The 19,855-nt window shown below is 40.7% G+C and overlaps 1 protein-coding gene across 7 annotated transcripts in view; it reads left to right on the top strand.

The window, feature by feature from the left end:
* Positions 1-19,855, top strand: part of EML6 (EMAP like 6) — a 273,045-nt gene that overhangs the window by 133,685 nt on the left and 119,505 nt on the right. For 6 of the 7 annotated variants that reach the window (XR_012379830.1, XM_073897700.1, XM_073897701.1 and 3 more), the window contains exon 7: positions 675-810. Coding sequence is in view for 5 of the 7 variants with exons in the window: in XM_073897700.1 (XP_073753801.1) it covers positions 675-810 (136 nt within the window). In the remaining 2 variants the exon portion in view is untranslated. Of the gene's footprint in view, positions 1-674; positions 811-11,061; positions 11,099-19,855 lie in introns of those variants that run through there. The other variant, XM_073897702.1, reaches the window with a different exon arrangement.

Genomic DNA, 19,855 nt, shown 5'->3' with positions numbered 1-19,855 from the left:
CATAGTAACCTAATTTCTCTTCACACTGGATCTTATGTCAGCAGTATATACTTGCAGCACTTTTCAATAGACAGGTAAAATATTTTCCTATGGAAAAGCACCTTTAAGTTATGAAACTATTTCCCATGTGAAAAAAAGCATCTTTGTATAATCCCTAACAAACGAACACAAACATAATTTGTCTTCAGTTAGGCTCAGGCGGTGCCTTCTTGAGCTCATTGAGATGCATTTCAGTTACCTGCTTACCAGTGAAAGTGTTTATGTTCCTATCTGGCATATCTTTGGTTGATTATTTTGAGTGGCAATTTATATGAAACACCTCCATTGTTACCTTTTCTTTATAAGGATCAGTAGTCACATAAAGGAGTTTGATCTTCATATGTACTTTAACCAAGGAATTAGTGAATAATTTTTTTTTCAAATTGCCATCAGTTTAGTAATGACAAAGGAACATTTGAACTAATTTGCATTAGTAGTAATTATGATTAATTTTTGAGCTAGCCAAAATGAAGGATATTATAAATGCTACTTGGCCTATTGTCAGGATTTCAATAGAGAACAAGGTATTTAAAATTTGTTTTGTTTTGTTTTTGCTTTTTTTTATCGTGAAGATCCAACTATAATGACTATATAGAATCACTGCAGTATTGAGTATTATCTGCATTACTCAACAGGCTGGAATCTTTAGCATGTATGCTTGTGAAGAAGGCTTTGCCACCGGTGGACGAGATGGGTGTATTCGATTATGGGATACTGATTTCAAACCAATAACCAAAATTGATCTCAGGGAGACAGAACAAGGATATAAAGGTAATATATATATTAATACCCATAACTCTAAGAGTGTTAAACACAATGTGAAGTTCTGTATTTGTCTCCCTGTACCCCATCTTATTCTAGAAAGGACTTAAGGCAGTTTACATAAATACATTGAAAGAAGATAAAAAAATGTGTTAAGGGGCGCCTCGGTGGCTCAGTCGTTAAGGGTCTGCCTTCGGCTCAGGTCGTGATCCCGGGGTCCTGGGATCGAGTCCCGCATCGGGCTCCCTGCTCTGCGGGAAGCCTGCTTCTCCCTCTCCCACACCCCCTGCTTGTGTTCCCTCTCTTGCTGTGTCTCTCTCTGTCAAATAAATAAATAAAATATTTTAAAAAAATGTGTTAAAAATAAATGGATACCCCTTCTTCCTTATTTGCACAAAGATATCTGTGTGTACTAGTGATGAACCTACTACAAAGATCAAGAACATAATGAGAAAACCCTAGTGATGAACCTGCTATAAAGATCAAGAACATAATGAGAAAACCCCTGAGTGGTATCTTGGGAAATGGACCTTTGAGTTGTAAAACTGGGAAATTCTGGACAAGTTGGTGACCCTGAGACTGCTCCCAGCCTCCTTAAATAAGCAAATAATTGACAGGAAAAACAAGACCAAAAAAATAGCTTTAAAGTAGTAGCCCATAGTAGTGGGATCAGAACTGGGGACTTGGGTTCAAATCCAAGTTTTGCCCATGATAGATTTGAGTCAATTTTTTAGGAACCCGTGGGCCTCTGTTTCCTCATCTAAAAAATGGGGATAATACTAGTAACAACCTCATAGAGTTGTATGAGGGTTAAATGTACTTACAGAGTGCTTAGAATAAGTTACGGGACAGTCAGCACTCACATAAATATTAGCTATTATTACAATATACTGAGTATGTGTACCAGGGAATACAAAGCAGTTTGTATACATCTTTTAAAATTCTCATGATAGGCTTATAATCTCATTTTCATAGATAAAGAATTTGGGCTTGAGAGAGTTTAAAGTGGAGATGTAAACAGAAAAGATAAGATAAAGTCACAGGCGGTATTCATACATTAAGCACATGGAGGGGGGCTCTGTTCATTTGCTGCAGATGAGCCCCAGACCCTGCTCTTGGCTCCTGCAGCCAGCGCTGAGGGAGGGGTGCTCAGTACCGTGAGTCATACCGTCCACAAGGTGAAAACTTACTCATTGCTCAGGTGAAGGCAAATGACTCCCAGTGCTAAGATGAGAGAGAAATTTCCTGAGAATCTTCCTAGAGAGAACTCTGACAGATCAGAAGTCCTCAAAAGGCACGGAGTGAGCTATTACTCATCAGGTTCTCTTTCATGAAGCCCCTTGATGCAGGCTCATGGCAATGTGGCCACAGAGGTTCTTCCAAAGGCCAAATTGTCTGGCGGTGCTTAGAGCTCTCTCCTGACCTGAGGTAGATTCCAGAGGACTGAGAGAAGAATACTACCTATTCTTCAGGTCATCCTCCTTAAAGAATGTTGTCAACCAAACCTTTCTTAAAAATTTAGCAATAAGGAAATGAGCTAGATATTTTACTTCCTATGTATACCCAGAATCCAGCTTCCTTAAATATCTATTAAATACAAAAAGTCAGCCAATCTGGAGATTGCATTGTTGTTTTCTTATGGAAGCTCAGGATCTTGGTTTAGATGCATTTCTGAATTCCAGGCACAGGGGTCAACCTTGGAAGTTGTAAAATTTAGTATCCGCTTCAATGCATCGACAAGGAGACAGCCGAGGCCCTTAAGTTCTTTGCCACAGAGTTGACAAGCCCATGTAACTTTATCCAGAAAAATACTTCGGGCAGATATATATATAAGCAAGTAAGCATCCAGAAGAGCAAGATAAAACATCTTAGTAAAGCAGCCAAGAATGTTTAACCTTGAATCATGAAACTTCTTGGTGTATATTTCAGGGTAACTGAGAGCACATCATATACTAGATACTGGATGAGTTAACTTACTGGGTGGGATTATTGACCATAAACTGGCTGGATGTTGGGGAGCATCAACCAGCAATGATGATTCCTTTCTGGCGGTCACTTTATCCAGCTCATCCAAAAACTGTATCACACAATTAAGGTATAAATTTAAGGTATAAATTAAGGTATAAATTCTGCTCTGGGTAACAGAGCAGAAACCGTATTTACCCTGCTCTGCTTTTCTATCTGATACCGAGTTCCTAACTTTGGGCTCTCAAAGGAGCCAGTGCAGAAGGAGCCTCCAGGTAACCGGGGGTTTATATTGATTGCATGGCCAACTCCTGTCCCCCAGAGTCAGATGAAGACAGTCAGGGACGCCCTGCATTTTGTGTCAGTGTCAAAAGATTGACAACACACACACCCACCCACCCACCCACACACACATACACACACACACGCCCTTGTCAAGGTCAAAGCAGACACAGGTGGTGCACGGTAGACCGGAAGCATGCCTGCACCACACAGACGCGGTCTGTAGTGCCTGGGCTTACAGTTGATCAGGAGAGAGATTGGCATGCACTTGTAGGTGAATGTCCGGTCAGACAAGAGCCTCTATTTCCATGGGAGTAATGGACTATGCTTTTTAAAGGATCTTAAAGACCACGCTGCAGTTTGAGACCAAGGGAGCCTTGAGAATTTGTGCCACTGCCCCAGTGGCAGCCATATTCTTGCCACCTTCTTGATTTTTACAGTGCCTGCTCACTACCAATATTCTTATTTTACTTTAAATTGATTTTAATACAGCTTTTTTTTTTTTACTTCTCCTCACTATAAGCAATAATATCTGTGAAATCATGGCTTTACTATTTTGTTTATGGATATTTTACTCATTAAAATAAAAAATTTTGTCCATGTAGTATCCTCCCCTCCACCCCATCAGTGGCGCCTTTGCCTGTCACGCTTTTGACAACACTGTAACAGAAGTCTGCTATGTCCCATCAAACTTCCAAAGAGATGTTGGCATTCGTTCCAGCTCTCAGTGGAAAAACAGGCTGAATGTATAGCATCGGAAGAACAAAAGCCTGGTTGAAGTGTTGGTAACAACCCCAGATCCAGCTGAAGTTCTCCAGTCTGTGAAGGGAGAGCCATGCGGGGAAAACCTCCAAGAGGCTCTTTTGCCCTCCGCCCAGCCTTGGTGCATCCTCACCCTGAGGCAGGCAAGGGGGCTGTTGAGTTCAGAACGGGAAAAGGTTCTCAGAGTAGCCTTGTCTGTGGTGTTCACAGAGGTGGGCCACCAGGCCCCATGTGACAGGGGCGCCCTCTTGGATACACGGAGGTAGGAGAGAGGCCAGCGTGAGGTAGGAGACCCAGGGATTAAGATATGTAGGGGATGAGGTGAGGATTAAAGTAATTGGGATGTAAACAGTTTTCTGATCCTGCTTCCCCTTCACTAGCCAGTACCTTACCATTGGTCCTCTGAGCATTTGCTTAGAATGTGGGGGAAAGAGTGAAGGAACAGGGACAGAAAGGGCGTGGGGAAAGGATGAAACAGAAGGAAGAAGGCAGAGTGGGCAGAGGACATTTAGGTGTACTTTGTCCCACCTGATCCCCCCTGAAAGGACCCTTGGCTTTCTCCTCTACCTTCAAGCCCTTGGCCTCAAAAACGGAAACAAAATACACTTGAAAGGAGCACATTCAAGCAAAGCAATGTTATTACATTTTTGCTCTTGATCTGGACATGAAACAACATGTATGGATGGCTTTATTCTTGTAAGAATTTCTTGATGTAAATGAGCCTCCTTCCACATTTTCACTTTTTGAGTAACAATGACTCTTGAATTCACTTCCATGGAAATACTGTGATTTCTCATTTTACTCAAACAGCCAAATAGCTTTCAAAACAAATTTAGCAAGAGAATTAATCATGGCCATGTCCCAATTTCCATGGCATAGTACTGATATTCTGTTTCTTAAACATAAAAGTTAAATTTCAGAAATTGCTGTTCACTAGCTTTTAAGCCATTTATAAAGCATACGTACTTAGTCTGCTACCTATGAAGATGGCTAATGCCCCTCCTGTAGACTTCCAAATGGCAATTTTCAAGTTGTTGTATGTAAAGACTCTTAAGATTTGCATGTATTTGCATCTTCTAATAACTATTAATTACTAAACATCAAGAGAGATGGAACAGTTTACATTAAGATAAACACTAAGCTCAGGGAAAAAAAGCAATTTATTAGAGAAAGACAGTATTAATCAGTTCTCTTACATCTTTCTAGTTGAGCTTGAGCTAATTTAGACCTTTGGCTTCCAGTGAAAACAATGAAGCCCACTGTGGATTGAGGGTGAGCCAGCTTTGGAGATGGGTCATGCTCACATCAGCTTGAATCTGCAGGGTCAGAGCTGATCGTTGGGGCTTTCTGGCCTCTGCCCAAGTCTTAGTCAAACAAAATGGCCTTCAGCTGCCAGGAGGATCATTCCTTAATCAAAGGAATAGTAGTATTGGCTTTTACATTTTTGTGAGTTTAAATGGATTTTTGCTGATTGGTAAGTCTGCAAACAAACTCTTGCCAAGAACACATGATGATATAAACCAACAACTTAATTTGTCCAGGATCCCTTATGTACAGTTCTGAAAGCCAAAACACCAGGAATGCCAAAATATTTTTTTTTTGAGAACAACTTTTTTTTTAAGTGTGATAAACATTTTAACCATTTTTAAAATTTTAATTCCATTATAGTTAACATACAGTGTTACATTAGTTTCAGGTGTACAATATAGTGATGCAACAATTCTGTACATTACTCAGTCCTCGTAGTGATAAGTGTACTCTTAATCTCCTTCCCATATTTCACCCATGCCTCCACCCACCTCCCCTCTGGTAACCATCAGTTCTTTATAGTTAAGTCTGTATTTTGGTTTGTATTATTTTTTTCTTTGTTTTGTTTCTTAAATTCCACATGTTTGTGAAATCATGTTGTATTTGTCTTTCTCTGACTCATTTCACTTAGCATTATATTCTCCAGATCCATTCATGTTGCAAATGGCAAGACTTCATTCCTTTTTATGGCTGAGTAATATTCCATATTTTATGTATACCACTTGTTTATCCATTCGTCTGTCATTGGACACTAGGCCTGCTTCCATAATTTAGCTATTGTAAATAATGCAATAAACATAGAGGTCCATATATGTTTTTGAATTAGTGTTTTCGTTTTCTTTGGGTAAATACCCAGTAGTGGGATTACTGGAACATAGGGTAGTTCTATTTTTAATTGTTTGAGGAACCTCCATACTGTTTCCACAGTGACTGCCTCAGTTTGCATTCTTGCCAACAGCACACAAAGGTTCCTTTTTCTCCACATCCTCCCCAGTGTTTTTAGCCATTCTGACAGGTGTGAGGTGATATCTAATTGTGGTTTTGATTTGCATCTCCCTGATGATGAGTGATGTTGAGCATCTTTTCATGTGTCTGTTGGCCATCTGTATGTCTTTGGAGAAATGTCTATTCATGTCTTCTGCCTATTTTTTAATTAGATTACCTGGGTTTTTGGTGTTAAGTTATATAAGTTTTTTATTTATTTTGGAGACTAACCCTTTATCAGATATATCATTTACAAATATCTTCTCCCATTCAGTAGCTTGTCTTTTAGTTTTGTTGGTTGTTTCCTTTGCTGTACAGAAGAAGCTCTTTATTTTGATGAAGTCCCAATAGTTGATTTTTGGTTTTGTTTCCCTTCCCTTAAAAGACGTATCTAGAAAAATGTTACTATGGCCAATGTCAGAAATTACTACTTACACTCTCTTCTAGGACTTTTAGGGTTTCAGGTCTCACATTTAGGTCCTCCTTAATCCATTTTTAGTTTATTTTTTCGTATGATATAAGAAAGTTGTCCAGTTTCATTCTTTTGCATGTAGCTGTCCAGTTTTCCCAGCAGCATTTATTGAAGAGACTTTTTCCCATTGCATATTCTTGCCTCCTTTGTCAAAGATTAATTGATCATATAATCATGGGTTTATTTCTGGGCTCTCTATTCTGTCATTTGATCTATGTGTCCATTTTTGTGCCATTACCATACTATTTTGATTACTATAGCTTTGTAGTGAAACTTGAAATCTAGGATTGTGATACCTCCTATTTTGTTCTTTTTCAAGGTTGCTTTGGCTATTCAGGGTCTTTTGTGGTTCTATACAAATTTTAGTATTTTTTGTCCTAGCTCTGTGAAAAATGCTGTTAGTATTTTTTATAGGAATTGCATTAAATCTATAGGTTGCTTTGGGTAGTATGGACATTTTAACTATTTGTTCTTCCAATCCATGAGCATGAAATATCTTTCCATTTGTTTGTATTGTCTTCAGTTTCTTTCATCAGTGTTTCAGAGTTTTCAGAGTACAGTTAATTCACCTTAAGTCTATTCGTAGGTATTTTATTAGTTCTGGTGCATTTGTAAATAGGATTGTTTTATTAGTTTCACTTTCTGCTGCTTCATTAATAGTGTACAGAAATGCAGTGGATTTCTGTATATTGGTTTTGTATTCTGTGACCCTCCTGAATTCGTTTATCAGCTCTAGTAGTTTTTTGGTGGACTCTTCAGGGTTTTCTCTCTATAGTACCATGTCATCTGCAATTATTGAAAATTTTGTTTCTTTCTTACCAATTTGGATGCCTTTATTTTCTTTTTGTTGTCTGGTTGCTGTTGCTAGGACTTCCAGTACTATGTTGAATAAAAGTGGTGAGAGTGAACATTCTTGTTACCAGTCTTTATGGGGAGAGCTCTCATTTTTTCACCACTGAGTATGATCTTAGCTGTAAGTTTTTCATAGATGGCTTTTATTATGTTGAGGTATGTTCCCTCTAGACCTACTTTGTTGAGGGTTTTTACCATTAATGGATGTTGTACTTTGTCGAATGCTTTTTTTGCGTCTATTGAAATCATATGGTTTTTATCCTTTCTCTTGTTGATGTGATGTATCACGTTGATTGATTTGCAAGTATTGAACCACCCTTGCATCCCAGGAATAAATCCCACTTGATCATGGTGAATGATTTTTTTTAAAGTATCGATGCATTTGATTTGCTAATATTTTGTTGAGGATTTTTGCATCTACGTTCATCAAGGCTATTGGCCTCTAGGGTTTTGTTTTGTTTTGTTTTTTGTAGTGTCTTAATCTGGTTTTGGTATCAAGGAAATGCTGGCTTATAGAATGAATTTTTTTCAATTTTTGGGATAGTTTGAGAAGAATAGGTATTAGCTCTTTAAATGTTTGTTAGAGGGCGCCTGGGTGGCTCAGATTGCATCTGCTTTCGGCTCAGGTCATGGTCCCAGGGTGCTAGGATCAAGTCCCGCATCAGGCTCCCTGCTCACTGCAGAGCCTGCTTCTCCCTCTTCTTCTACTGCTCCTCCTGCTTGTGCTCTCTCACTCTCTCTGTCAAATAAATAAATAAAATCTTAAAAATATCTATCTATCTATATTTATAGATAGATATATAGGTAGAATTCACCTGTGAAGCCATCTGGTCCTGGACTTTTCTTTGTTGGGAGTTTTTTGATTACTGATTCAATTTCCTTGCTGATAATCAATCTGTTCAAATTTTCTATTTCTTCCTGATTCAGTTTAGGGAAGTTATATGTTTCTAGGAATTTGTCCATTTCTTCTAGGTTGTACAATTTGTCTAATTATTTTGGCATATAATTTTTCATAATCTTAGTTTTTTATACTTCTGTGGTATCATTTGTTATTTCTGTTCTTTCATTTATGATTTTGTTTGAGTACTCTCTATCCTTTTTGGGGGGAGAAGGGGAGACTGGCTAAAAGTTTATCAGTTTTGTTGCTCTTTTTAAGGAACCAGCTCCTAGTTTCATTGATTTGTTCTATTATTTTTTTAGTTTGTTTCATTTATTTCTGCTTTAGTCGTTATTATATCCTTCCTTCTACTGGTTTTGGGTTTTGTTTGTTGTTATTTTTCTAGGTCCTTTAGGTGTAAGATTAGGTTGTTTACTTGAGATTTTGCTTGCTTTTTGAGGTAGTCCTATATTGCTGTAAACTTCCCTCTTAGAACGACTTTTGCTGCATCCCAAAGATTTTGGATTGTTGTATTTTCATTTTCATTTATCTCCATCTTTGTTTTGATGTCCTCTTTGATTTTTTAGTTGACCCATTCATTGTTTAGTAGCATGTTATTTAACCTCCATGTATTTGTGTTCTTTCTAGATTTTTTCTTGCGATTAATTTCTAGTTTCATAGAGTTGTGGTCAGAAAAGATGCATGGTATGACTTTGATCTTTCTGAATTTGTTGAGACTTGTTTGTGACCTAATATGTGATCTATTCTGGAGAATGTTCCATGTGCACTTGAAAAGAAGGTGTATTCTACTGTTTTAGGATGGAATGTTCTGAGTATTATATGTTAGATCCATCTGGTCCAATATGTCATTAAAAGCCACTGTTTCCTTGTTGATTTTCTGTTTGGATGATCTATCCGTTGATTATAAGTGGGATGTTAAAGTCTGCTACTGTTATTGTATTACTATTGATTACTTCATTGATGTTTAATATTAGCTGCTTTATGTATTTGGGTGCTGCCATGCTGGATGCAGAACTATTTACAATTGTTACATCTTCTTATTGGATTGTTTCCTTAATGACTAAATAGTGTCCTTCTTTGTCTCTTGTTACAGTCTTTGTTTTAAAGTCTATTTTGTCCAATGTAAGTTTTGCTATCCCAGCTTTCTTTTCACTTCCATTTGCATGATAAATACTTTTCCATTCCTTCACTTTCAATCTGCATGTGTCTTTAGGTTTGAAACAAGTCTCTTGTAGGAGTATAAAGATGTGTCACCCTGTCTTTCTTTTTTTTTTACATTTTTAAATTTAAATACAATTAATTGACATATCATGTATTATTGGTTTCAGAGGTATAGGCCTGTGATTCATCAGTCTTACATAATACCCAGTGCTCATTACATTACATGCCCTCCTTAATGTCCATCACCCAGCTACCCCATCCCTCTACCCCTCTCCCCTCCAGCAACCCTCAGTTTGTTTCCTATGGCTAAGAGTCTCTTATGGTTTGTCTCCCTCTCTGGTTTCATCTTGTTTTATTTTTTCCTCCCGTCCCCTGTGACCCTGTCTTTTGATTGCAGTGTTTAGTCCCTTTACATTCAAAGTAATTATTATAGGTGTGTACTTATTGCCATTTTGTTACTTGTTTTATGGTGGGTTTTGTAATTCTCTGTTCCTTTCACTTGCTCTCTTCTCTCAGAGTTTGTTGGCTTTCTTTAGTGATATACTTGGATTCCTTTCTCTTTATTTTTTGCCTATCGATTACTGGTTTTTTATTTGTGGTTACCATTAGGTTTTATATAAAATCTTATGCAAAGAGCGGTCTATATTAAGTTGATGGTCACCTAAATTTGAACCCATTCTTTACTCCTCCCTCCCAAGTTTCAAGTATATGGTTTCATACTTTACATCCTTTTATTTTGTGAATCCTTTGACTGATTTTTGTAGATATAGTTATTTTTCGTTTCCTACTTTTCTTACTCCTACTTATGGTCTTTCCTTTCCCCTCAAAGAGCTTCCTTTAACATTTCTTATAGGTCTGGTTTAGTGGTCATGAATTCCTTTAAGTTTTGTTTGTCTGGGAAACTCTTTCTCCTTCTATTCTGAAAAATAGCTTTGCTGGATAGAATATTCTTGGCTGTAGGTTTTTTTCCTTTAGCACTTTGAATGTATCATGCCACTCTCTTCTGGCCTGCAAAGTTTCTGCTGAAAAATGAGCTTATAATCTTATGGGGGTTCCCTTGTAACTGTTTTTCTTTTCTCTTGCTACTTTTAAAATCCTCTCTTTATCACTACTTTTCACCACTTTAATTACTAGGTGTCTTGGTGTGGACCTCCTTGGGTTGATTTTGCTGGGGGCTCTGTGTGCCTCCTGGATCTGGATTTCTGTTTCTTCCCCCAAATTCAGGACATTTTCATCTATTATTTCTTCAAATAAATTTTCTGTCCCCTTTTCTTTCTCCTTCTGGGATCCCTATAATGCAAAATGTTATTATTACACTTGATGGTGTCCCTAGTAATGTTATTATTACACTTGATGGAGTTCCCTAACTCTACTTTCACTTTCAGCTTGATTACTTTCCATTACTCTGTCCTCTCTCCCATTCAGCTTGATTACTTTCCATTACTCTGTCCTCCAGGTCACTGATCATTCTTCTGCCTCCTCTAGTCTACTGCTTATTCTATCTAGTGTATTTTTAATTTCGGTTATTGAGTTCTTCATCTCTGATTGGTTCTTTTTTTGTTTTTATCTCTTTAAGGGTCTCACTGAGGTCCTCCATTCTTTTCTCAAGTCCAGTGAGTATCTTTGTGACATTTACTTTAAATTCTCTATCAAGAATATTACTTATCTCCATTTCATTTAGTTCTTTTGCTGTGATTTTGTTCTGTTCTTTCATTTGGGACATGTTCCTCCATCTTCTCATTTTGTCTAACTCTCTGTATCTGTTTCTCTGTGTTAGGAAAGTCAGCTATGTCTCCTGTACTTGAAAGTGGTGGCCTTACAAAGAAAAGTTTCTGTGGTGCCCTACATGTAGGGCAATGTCCCCTGTTCACCAGAATCGGGCTTCAGGGGCATCTCCCATGTGTGTTGTATGTGCCCCACTGTTGTGGCTGAGCCACTTTTGCCTTCAGTCTAGTCATCTGAAATGGGTCTCTTTGCCTGTTGGAGGCAGTGTTTGGTCCCTTGTATTGTTAGTGGGCCTGTCTGAGTCCACCTTGGGCTTGAGTTGCATCAGAATAGGCATTTGCCAGAGATGCAGTAGCACTGAACTGCAGAACATGGGGGTGGATTGTGTGTTGTTAGCAAGGTTTGCATAGGTCTACTGTGGAAGGGACCTGGAGCCAAGGCTTGTCTGCAAGGGAACACAAAGGTGCAGCATAGTATTAACAAGTTAAGTAGAAGTGTTGGTGCTGCTGTGCTGGTCCCTGCAGGTGTCCATGTGTCTAGTGTAGGGGTGAGTGAGGGAAATGGTACCTGCCAGCTCCTGTGTTGCTGGAGAAGTCTCCAAATGATCCCTGCTCCTCCAGCGTGCTCTGAGATTAGGAAACAAATTTCCTTCTTGTAGACTCCAGGCATTTTTCAAACTGCTGCCTTTATGCTGTATCTCCACAGAGCTATTTGTTGTGCTCTTTAAGGATGGGGACTCAGTTTCTTCTCACTCTCTTGGCTCTCCCAGAGCTGATTTTTAAAGTTCCAGGTTTTAGACCTCACCTCACTGGTTTTAAGAACTTACAAAATTCAGGCCCTCTGCTTTTCAAAGCCAGATGTTATGGGGCTCCATCTTCCCTGAGTGGGCTCCCTGGTATGAGAGTGTGTTTTTCTCTTCTCTGAACCTACAGCATCTCTCCCTCCCCTGGACAGTCCTGTGGGTCCATTTAGTTCTCAACTGTGTGTCCACCCTCCTATCCTCTTCAACATAGCCTCTTATCTATCTTTAGCTGTGGAGAGTTTGTTCTGCCAGTCTTTGGGTCCTTTTCTGGGTTACTTACACTGATGTGGGTATTATCTAGTTGTATCTGTGGGTCAGAGTGAGCTTAGGATCTTCCTACTCTGCCATCTTCCCCATTTTAACCATTTCTACGTGGATCAGGGGCATTAGTTAAGTCCATTTACATTGTTGTACAACTATCAGGACCACCATCTTCAAAACAGTTTTCATCTTCCCAAACTGAAACTTCATACCCATTAAACAGTAACTCTCCTTTCCCCTCTTCTTCCGGCCCCTGGCAGCTACCATTCTACTTTCCATTTCTATGAATTTGCCTATTTCAGTTACCTCATATAAGTGAAGTCTTACAGGATTTGGTCTTTGATGACTGGTTTGTTTCTCTTAGAAGAATTCCCTTCCTTTTCAAGGCTGAATAATATTCCATGTATATACCACATTTTGTTTATCCATTCATCTGTGATGGATACTTGGGTTGCTTCTACCTTTTGGCTATTGTGAATAATGCTGCTGTGAACACAGGTGTACAAATACCTCTTTGAGACCCTGCATTCAATTCTTTTGGATATATATCTAAAAGTGGAATTATTGGATCAAATGGTATTTCTATTTTTAATTTTCTTGAGAAACTGCCATAGTGTTTTCTATAGCAGCTGCACTATTTTACATTCCTCTCAGCATTGCACAGCGTTCCAATTTCTCCACATCCTTGCCAAGTCTTTCTTTTTTTTTTAACAGCAGCCATTCTAATAGGTGCGGAGTAGCATGTCATTATGGTTTTGATTTGCATTTCCCTAATGATTAGTGATGTTGAGCATTTTTCATAAGCCTGTTGGCCATTTGTGTATCTTTGGAGAAATTTTTATTCAAGTCCTTTGCCCATTTTAAAATCAGGTTGTTTGGTTTTTTGTTGGCACATCTTAAGAGTTCTTTATAAATTCTGAATATTAAGCCCTTATCAGATAATGTGGTTTGCAAATATTTTTTCCCATTCCATAAGTTGCCTTTTTGCTATATTGATTGTGTTTCGTGATACACAGAAGTTTTGAATTTTGATATAGGCCAATTTATTTTTTTTGTTGTTACCTGTGCCTTTGGTATCATATCCAAAAAAAATCATTGCCAAAAATACTGTATCATAAAGTTTTCCCCCCTATATTTTCTTATAATATTTTGTAGTTTTAGCTTTTCTGTTTAGGTCTTTGATCCATTTTGAGTTAATTTCTGTAAATGGTGTAGGGTAAGGGTCCAACTTCATTGTTTGTTTCCCCCCAAAATATTTTTAATAACTAATTTGGTAGTGAAACTTGACCTGAACTTACATGAGGCTGTTTATCTTCATATATGTGAATATTCTTACACATCACTGCAGAAGTATTTGATTTCAAGGTACTGCTCCAAACCCCATTTGGACGAGTCTTAAATCCAAAATGTTCTGAATTCCACAGTGCAACTGACCCCAAGTAATTGGATCATATGGTATTTCTAAGGACTCTCAGATATATGGGTTGGTGGAACCCCCAACATATTTTGCAGTGAAAATTTCTGGAATTTGCGAGCTGGTAGAGACATTGGATGTCAGCATGTAGAACTCTTACTCTATGGATGAATACAATGAGGTCAGGTCATGGGCATCCATCTAATTGTAGGATTTGGGTTCTAACTTCTATTTCACTTCAAACTTAAGGCATTTTGAGTCGGATCATTTTTAAAACTAATTTATGATCTGCATAAAATAATGAAGATTAAATGACTTACAACGGTAACAAAAAAGCCAAAACTAATTCTTAAAGCAAGGCAACCAACACGAATTACATTAATGGTAATAAATACATAGAGTTAGTGGGTGTAAATGATTATGTCTGGAGGAATATGGTAATTATGATGTATTATATATGTACTCATTCAATAAACATTTATTAAGCATCTACTAAGTATCAGATACACGCCTAGGAACTGGTTAAGCTCTTCTAAAAAGCATGTTTTAGGCAGCTTATTGGAATTTTTTGTGCATTTACTTTAACTTCAAACACATATTTGTTGAATTGTGCTTCTGTCTAATGTACTATATAAACTTCGAATCCAGAGATATCTTGTATTCGGTCAAGCAGCTTTCCCTCAGCATTAAGCAAGAGTAGGAGGCTGAAGTCCCCAGGATAGAAGATGCCCCTTTTTAGACTTTCACCATCTCCGCTGCCCCATTGCTGGCCTGAACCCCTGTCTCTCGCAAAGGTGTCTGCCATTGCTTTATATCTTGTGTCCCTGCTTCAAACATTATTCTCAGAATAGCAGCTAGAGGGATTGTTCAAAATTTACGTGAGCCAAATCACATTCTTTTCCCCAAATAAAGAATCGAAGTCCTCAGTATGGCCTACTAATTCCTCCCCCTCATGCCTTCCTCCTGCGCTGCCCTCTGCTCTGGCTTCCACTGTCTCCTGTGACCTCTGTGCCCCCAGGCTGCTCCCTCTCCCTACCCTCGCGCCAGGGATCTGCAGGACTGCTGCCCTCCTCCTCTTCAGGACTTTGCTCAAATGAACCTGTCCTGATGCCTTATTTAAAATTGAAACCCACTCTGCCTCTACTACCCCAGGCACTCCCCATCCCCTTCTGCCAGATCTACTTCTCACCTTGTTACAAACAATATGATTTGCTTTTTATTATGCTTACAGCTGTTGTCTGTATGCGAGCAGGAATCTCTTTGTTCACTGACGCCTCTCAAGGGCTTAAAACAGTGCCCGGCACCTGCGGGTCCTTAGAAACAGCTGTTGCTGAAGGAATGAAGAGTGTGTGGAGAGGAATGTGAGTGACTGGGGCGCAGAGCCTCGGGGAGGAGCATAAGTGACAAGGACACAGAAGTGGACACACAGCTTGGTTCCTTTCTTTGTATCCTGCTGTGTTCAAGGTTAAGCCCTAAAGACCAGTGATAGGAGGTCAGAGAAAGGTTTAGGGAGATGCATATCATGGCTGTCACCTCAGACAGGTCACCCTGTTCTGGAGCACAGAGCGGCTGGGTGGGGGACAGGATGGCAGGGGGGAACCCAGGTTATTCTTCCCCACTATTTATTCTTCTTAATGCCGTTTTTCTTCCTCAGAGTACATTGAGGATCATGGGGTTAAGTTGTTCTCAATCATTGGTGATTTTGTCCACTGGAGGACAGTTGGCGTTTGGAGATGTTTTTGATTGTCACAACTGTGGAGTGCTACTGGTCTATCTCAGGAGGGCCCAGGGACACTGCTGAGCCTCTTATAGTGTCACCTTGCTGTGATCACCCCCACAAGGAAGAACTATCCAGCACTCAGTGTTAACAGGGCTATGGCTGAGCAAACCTGGTACAGAATACTCAAAAGACTAACTCAAATCTAAGAACACCCTTGTTTACAATCGAAACAAAGCACGTCCCTTCTATTGTTCTCCTGGTTCCTCGGCTGGCTTCCTTACTTTCCTCTGTCACCTCTCCCCCTGGTCTGCCGCCATCGTCCTTGGGGCCCTGCCGCCTTCTCCACAGTTGTTTGCTGAGAAAGTGATGGTGCTGCCGGGGACCAAGCATGAGCGGGAGGTGGGGATGGCGAAGTAGCTGCCAACGGACACGGGCGGCATGTTTGTTCAGACTCGTGGTGGAATGTGGTGTCAGACAGGCAGAAGCTGACCGTCTGGTTCCTTCTGATAGTCGTTCCCCTCAAAACACTCTTCCTGAGCATGTCTTAGATAAAAACTGGCCTGGGTGTTTCTTTGTTGGGTGGGCTTGGTCATGTGTCTCTGTCTTCTGAGGTCCTGTGAAGCTGTGTGGATGCTTCAGAGTTCCTGTGGCCACAGGATTTGGGAGCCTGAGGAATGAACATTGAAGTAGCCAAGGATTTGGTCAAGAGTAACTTTCATTATGAATTCCGTTGGAATTCTCAGGCAGAGAACCCTTGCAGACAGGAGCAGCAGACTGTGGGCCTTTGGTGCAGCAGTCCAGTTGCAGGCTAGTGTAAAACTAGCCCCTGCCCAGCCTGTGGGAGGCCTGACCACTCCTGCCATAGCTCCTGGGGCCCACTCTGCCAAGCCCTCTGCATGCAGCATCCCATTTAATCCTTAACTGGGGATTCCCAGGCACAGTATCCCCCAGGGCATGAGATCTGTATGCTCCCTGGGTCTCCTGCCCAGAAGGGCCCTGCACTTGGTGAATGCTTTGCTTACCACCTTGAAATTCTTAATCATTTTTTAACGAAGGGTCCCACATTTCCATTTTGTATTGAGCTCTGCAAATCGTAAGGCCAGGCTTGCACCCAGTCATCTGTGCTCATGAATCCCTGGAGAGACTCCCTCCCTCTTATTTTCTACAGGTTCCTGAACTCTGCCTTCAGCACCACCCTAAGGACATCAGAACTGCTGGGAGGGCCAGGAGTCTGTGGCCTGTTCCAGACCCCGTCAGTGGCCTTAGTCACCCCCTCCTGAGGCGGGGGGTCAAGGGGCCTCCAAGGTCCCTGCTGGCACTTCCACATCCTCTCCCTACACCCCCTCTTCTGTCTGAGTGAGCTCTGTCTCGCGAGTGCTTTTTTTTTTTTATTACCTTTTACCTCTTTACCGAGGGTGCTCCTTAGTATGGCATCTTTAATAAGGTTAGGTTTATAGGAAAAAACCATCACCATATCTTGTTTAATTTTTGGTGCCTTTGGGAGAAGGGCCTTACCTTTGTGGGGAAGAATGTCCCAGACTTGGACTGCCCAAATCCTCATTTTTGTTGTCGCTTGCTCACTCTGGAACTTCGGGCAATTAAATGTACACTGTCGACACTGCAATTTCCTCATATTTACTGGTCCCATTTAGGGCCTGGTGCTGTCCATAGGGCCTCCTCCTGAACCATTGTGAGCATTCCTGTAAGCTCATGTGAGCGTACATGTAAGGTTCTGGGCCCAGGGCTGGGTAATGTCAGTGGGGATCATTCCTGCCCATTTACACGGCTGGCTTGTTTGACTTGGACTTCTCAGCGTTGCACTTTCTTTTTGCTTTCTACTCATCAGAACTTGGGCTCTCTAATCTGCTAGGGCAGAGTTTTCCATCCTGTAGCTAAAGAACCATTGCATTAGAATCAGCTGGTGATGCAGCCTGGAAATCTCAATTTTCAACAATGTGACTGATAAGTCTGATAAGACACAGTAGCTTGGGAACAGCTTGGTGGTGGTTTTCAAAAAAGTGGTTCTCAGCCCTGGGAGCTAAAAATACCTATGTTTAGCCCCACTCCAGACTGACTGAGAGGAGTTTCTGGTTGGGGTTCAGGCCCCCATATTTTTAAAAACACTTTTCAGGCAGATTATGATGCACCAGAGGATTGGAGTATCTGCTCTTGGCCCTTTGCTTATATATCAGGCAAAGCACTGGATTTAAGAACACTAATATGTACTACACACACACATGCACATGCACACACACACACCCCATCTTCCCTTCTCGGGCCAAATAGCTGGGGGGAAAGACCATTTTATTCCCCATATAGTTTGTTCTGTCTTTGTGTGTTGGACCATAGCCTTTCCTTCTAAGGCTATGGTGCCAGCACATCAAAACAACAAACAACAACAACAGCACGTAAGTTGTAACACAAGGAGGTAACTAAGAGACTCCAGGGAAGGTGTATGCAGGAACTTCATCGCTCCTTATATTAACCCGGCCTGGGCTGGAACCTGACTGCATATACAAGGGTGCTGTCTGCTGAGACCAATAAAAACTGGCTGGTTAAGATAATAACAACTCATATTTATGAATTTCCTAAGTGCCAGACCATGGGTCAAGTGTTTAAATATACGATTGTATTGATTCCTTATAACAGCGAGTGCCAATATTCTCTCCACTTCACAGACAGGGAAACTGAAGATTTAAAAGACTGAGTAGCTTGCCATATCACAGCTGGGAGGGGCTGGGGCTGGCATATAAGTCCAGGCCATGTACTTAACCATTCAGTGAGCCAATGAAAAATAAGCAGTGTCCCTTAGGTCTGTGTTGATATTCATGATACTGATGGATGAGATCTACTAATACCCTGGTTTCAGGACATTCACCAAAAGGATTAGAAAGATGCTGTTTACCACTCTCTGGTCTGAATACAAAACCACGAGGCAAGGGGCTGGTGAGATTTTGGTCTTTGCCTTAGCTGATTTTTAAGTGGGTGGTTGCTCTTTACTGCCATCTGCTGGCTATCCGGACCAAGCACAGGCCAGAGCCCCACATTTCTCAGAGGAGTGTCTGCGAAGGCCACCTCTCCAATTCAGCAAAGCGCCTTCAGCTCATACTGTCTCAAACATGCATCCAGAAGAAAAGAGCACTTCTATGGTTTTAAATAATTAGGATGATTTTTCCTGGCATTCTCTTTATTTTTGGTGGATTTCTAACTATATTCCGAATAATACCTTAGGTTTTTTGGACTCCCACAGCAGAAGACAAAAAGCAAAGATAGCTTAATAATTTCCCAAAGCAGTGGCCACCTTGGCCAGTCTGGCTAGGAAACCACTATTACACTACTGTTCTCTGCATCTGTGTCAGAGAAGTTAAAACCAAGTCTCAACAGACAGGAGAAGGGCGATGCTGGGAGAACCCTGCCCATCCACCAGGCACTAAGGTCTTTCCAGAGTGTACCCAGATGAGACCCTTGCCATTCTCTTCACCAGTGTTGCATGCAGAACAGCAGGTAGGTTTGAAATGATGAAAACAGGATGTTATTAGGAAACCTGAATACAGTTCTGTCCACTGAGGTGTTTTCAGGACGTGATTCCTATTTTAAACAGTTACCTTGGAAGTCAGAGTGGCCCAGTGTCCTATCTGTCTTTTTAGGTAGACCCCTGGGATTGACTTGTCTGATGCGACAAAACACAATTTATCTGTTGGAATCAATGAGTATTTGCGGAGAGCCTGAGTTGGTCTCTGAGAGAAAATGTTCACCTCATTAAGTTTATGTTGTAAACAATGAAAATGTAACAACTCCTTCCCTCCTTCTCTCTCCTTCCCCCTCTGCCCATCTTTAGTCAGAAATAATCCGTATCATTTTACTCTATTGCCTTTGCCTTCTCTAAAGCCCCTCCATTTTGGATTTCCATAGTATTTCCATACTTCAGTGGAAATCTGCTATGAAACACACATTGCGAGGGGTTGAGGGAAAAGAGGAGTGGGGTCCTCAGGCTTGGCCTCTCGGTCTCTCGTTGTCTGGCCCTTCCTTGCCAAAACCCTTCGGCCCTATGGAGGAATGCGAGAACTCTCAGGACCCAGGCTGAAAACACAGCGGGGGCTATGTACCTGGACTGGCTCCTCAGTCTTCACTGAGTCGGAAAGTTTTTCTTTGTTCCTAAACCTCTTTAAAAAAGACAAAGCAAACTTTTAAAAAAATGTTAACATTTGGCAATTCCAGGTGGTGGATTGTTTGGTATAATATTCTTGTACCCTGCCGAATTTTTTCCCCAAAATGAGCAGGTAAAAAAATAGTAGGGGTGGTGGGAAGAAAAAAAAAATGTTTGCATACTGGACCAAATGCAGTGCCAGATCTTGGGGAGAAATGTCAGTTTTCAAGCCTTTAGCCTCATATAGCAGGACCTGCTGTTGGAGGCCGTGGGGAAGGGCCGGCATGCTCATGCTTAGCGG

Source organism: Callorhinus ursinus, unplaced genomic scaffold (assembly GCF_003265705.2).
Source record: "Callorhinus ursinus isolate GAN/ISIS: 27379988/994484 unplaced genomic scaffold, GSC_fseal_2.0 scaffold10, whole genome shotgun sequence".
Taxonomy (NCBI): domain Eukaryota; kingdom Metazoa; phylum Chordata; class Mammalia; order Carnivora; family Otariidae; genus Callorhinus; species Callorhinus ursinus.
The sequence above is the reverse complement of the archived record's forward strand: the minus strand, read 5'-3'. Positions and strand labels throughout refer to the sequence as shown.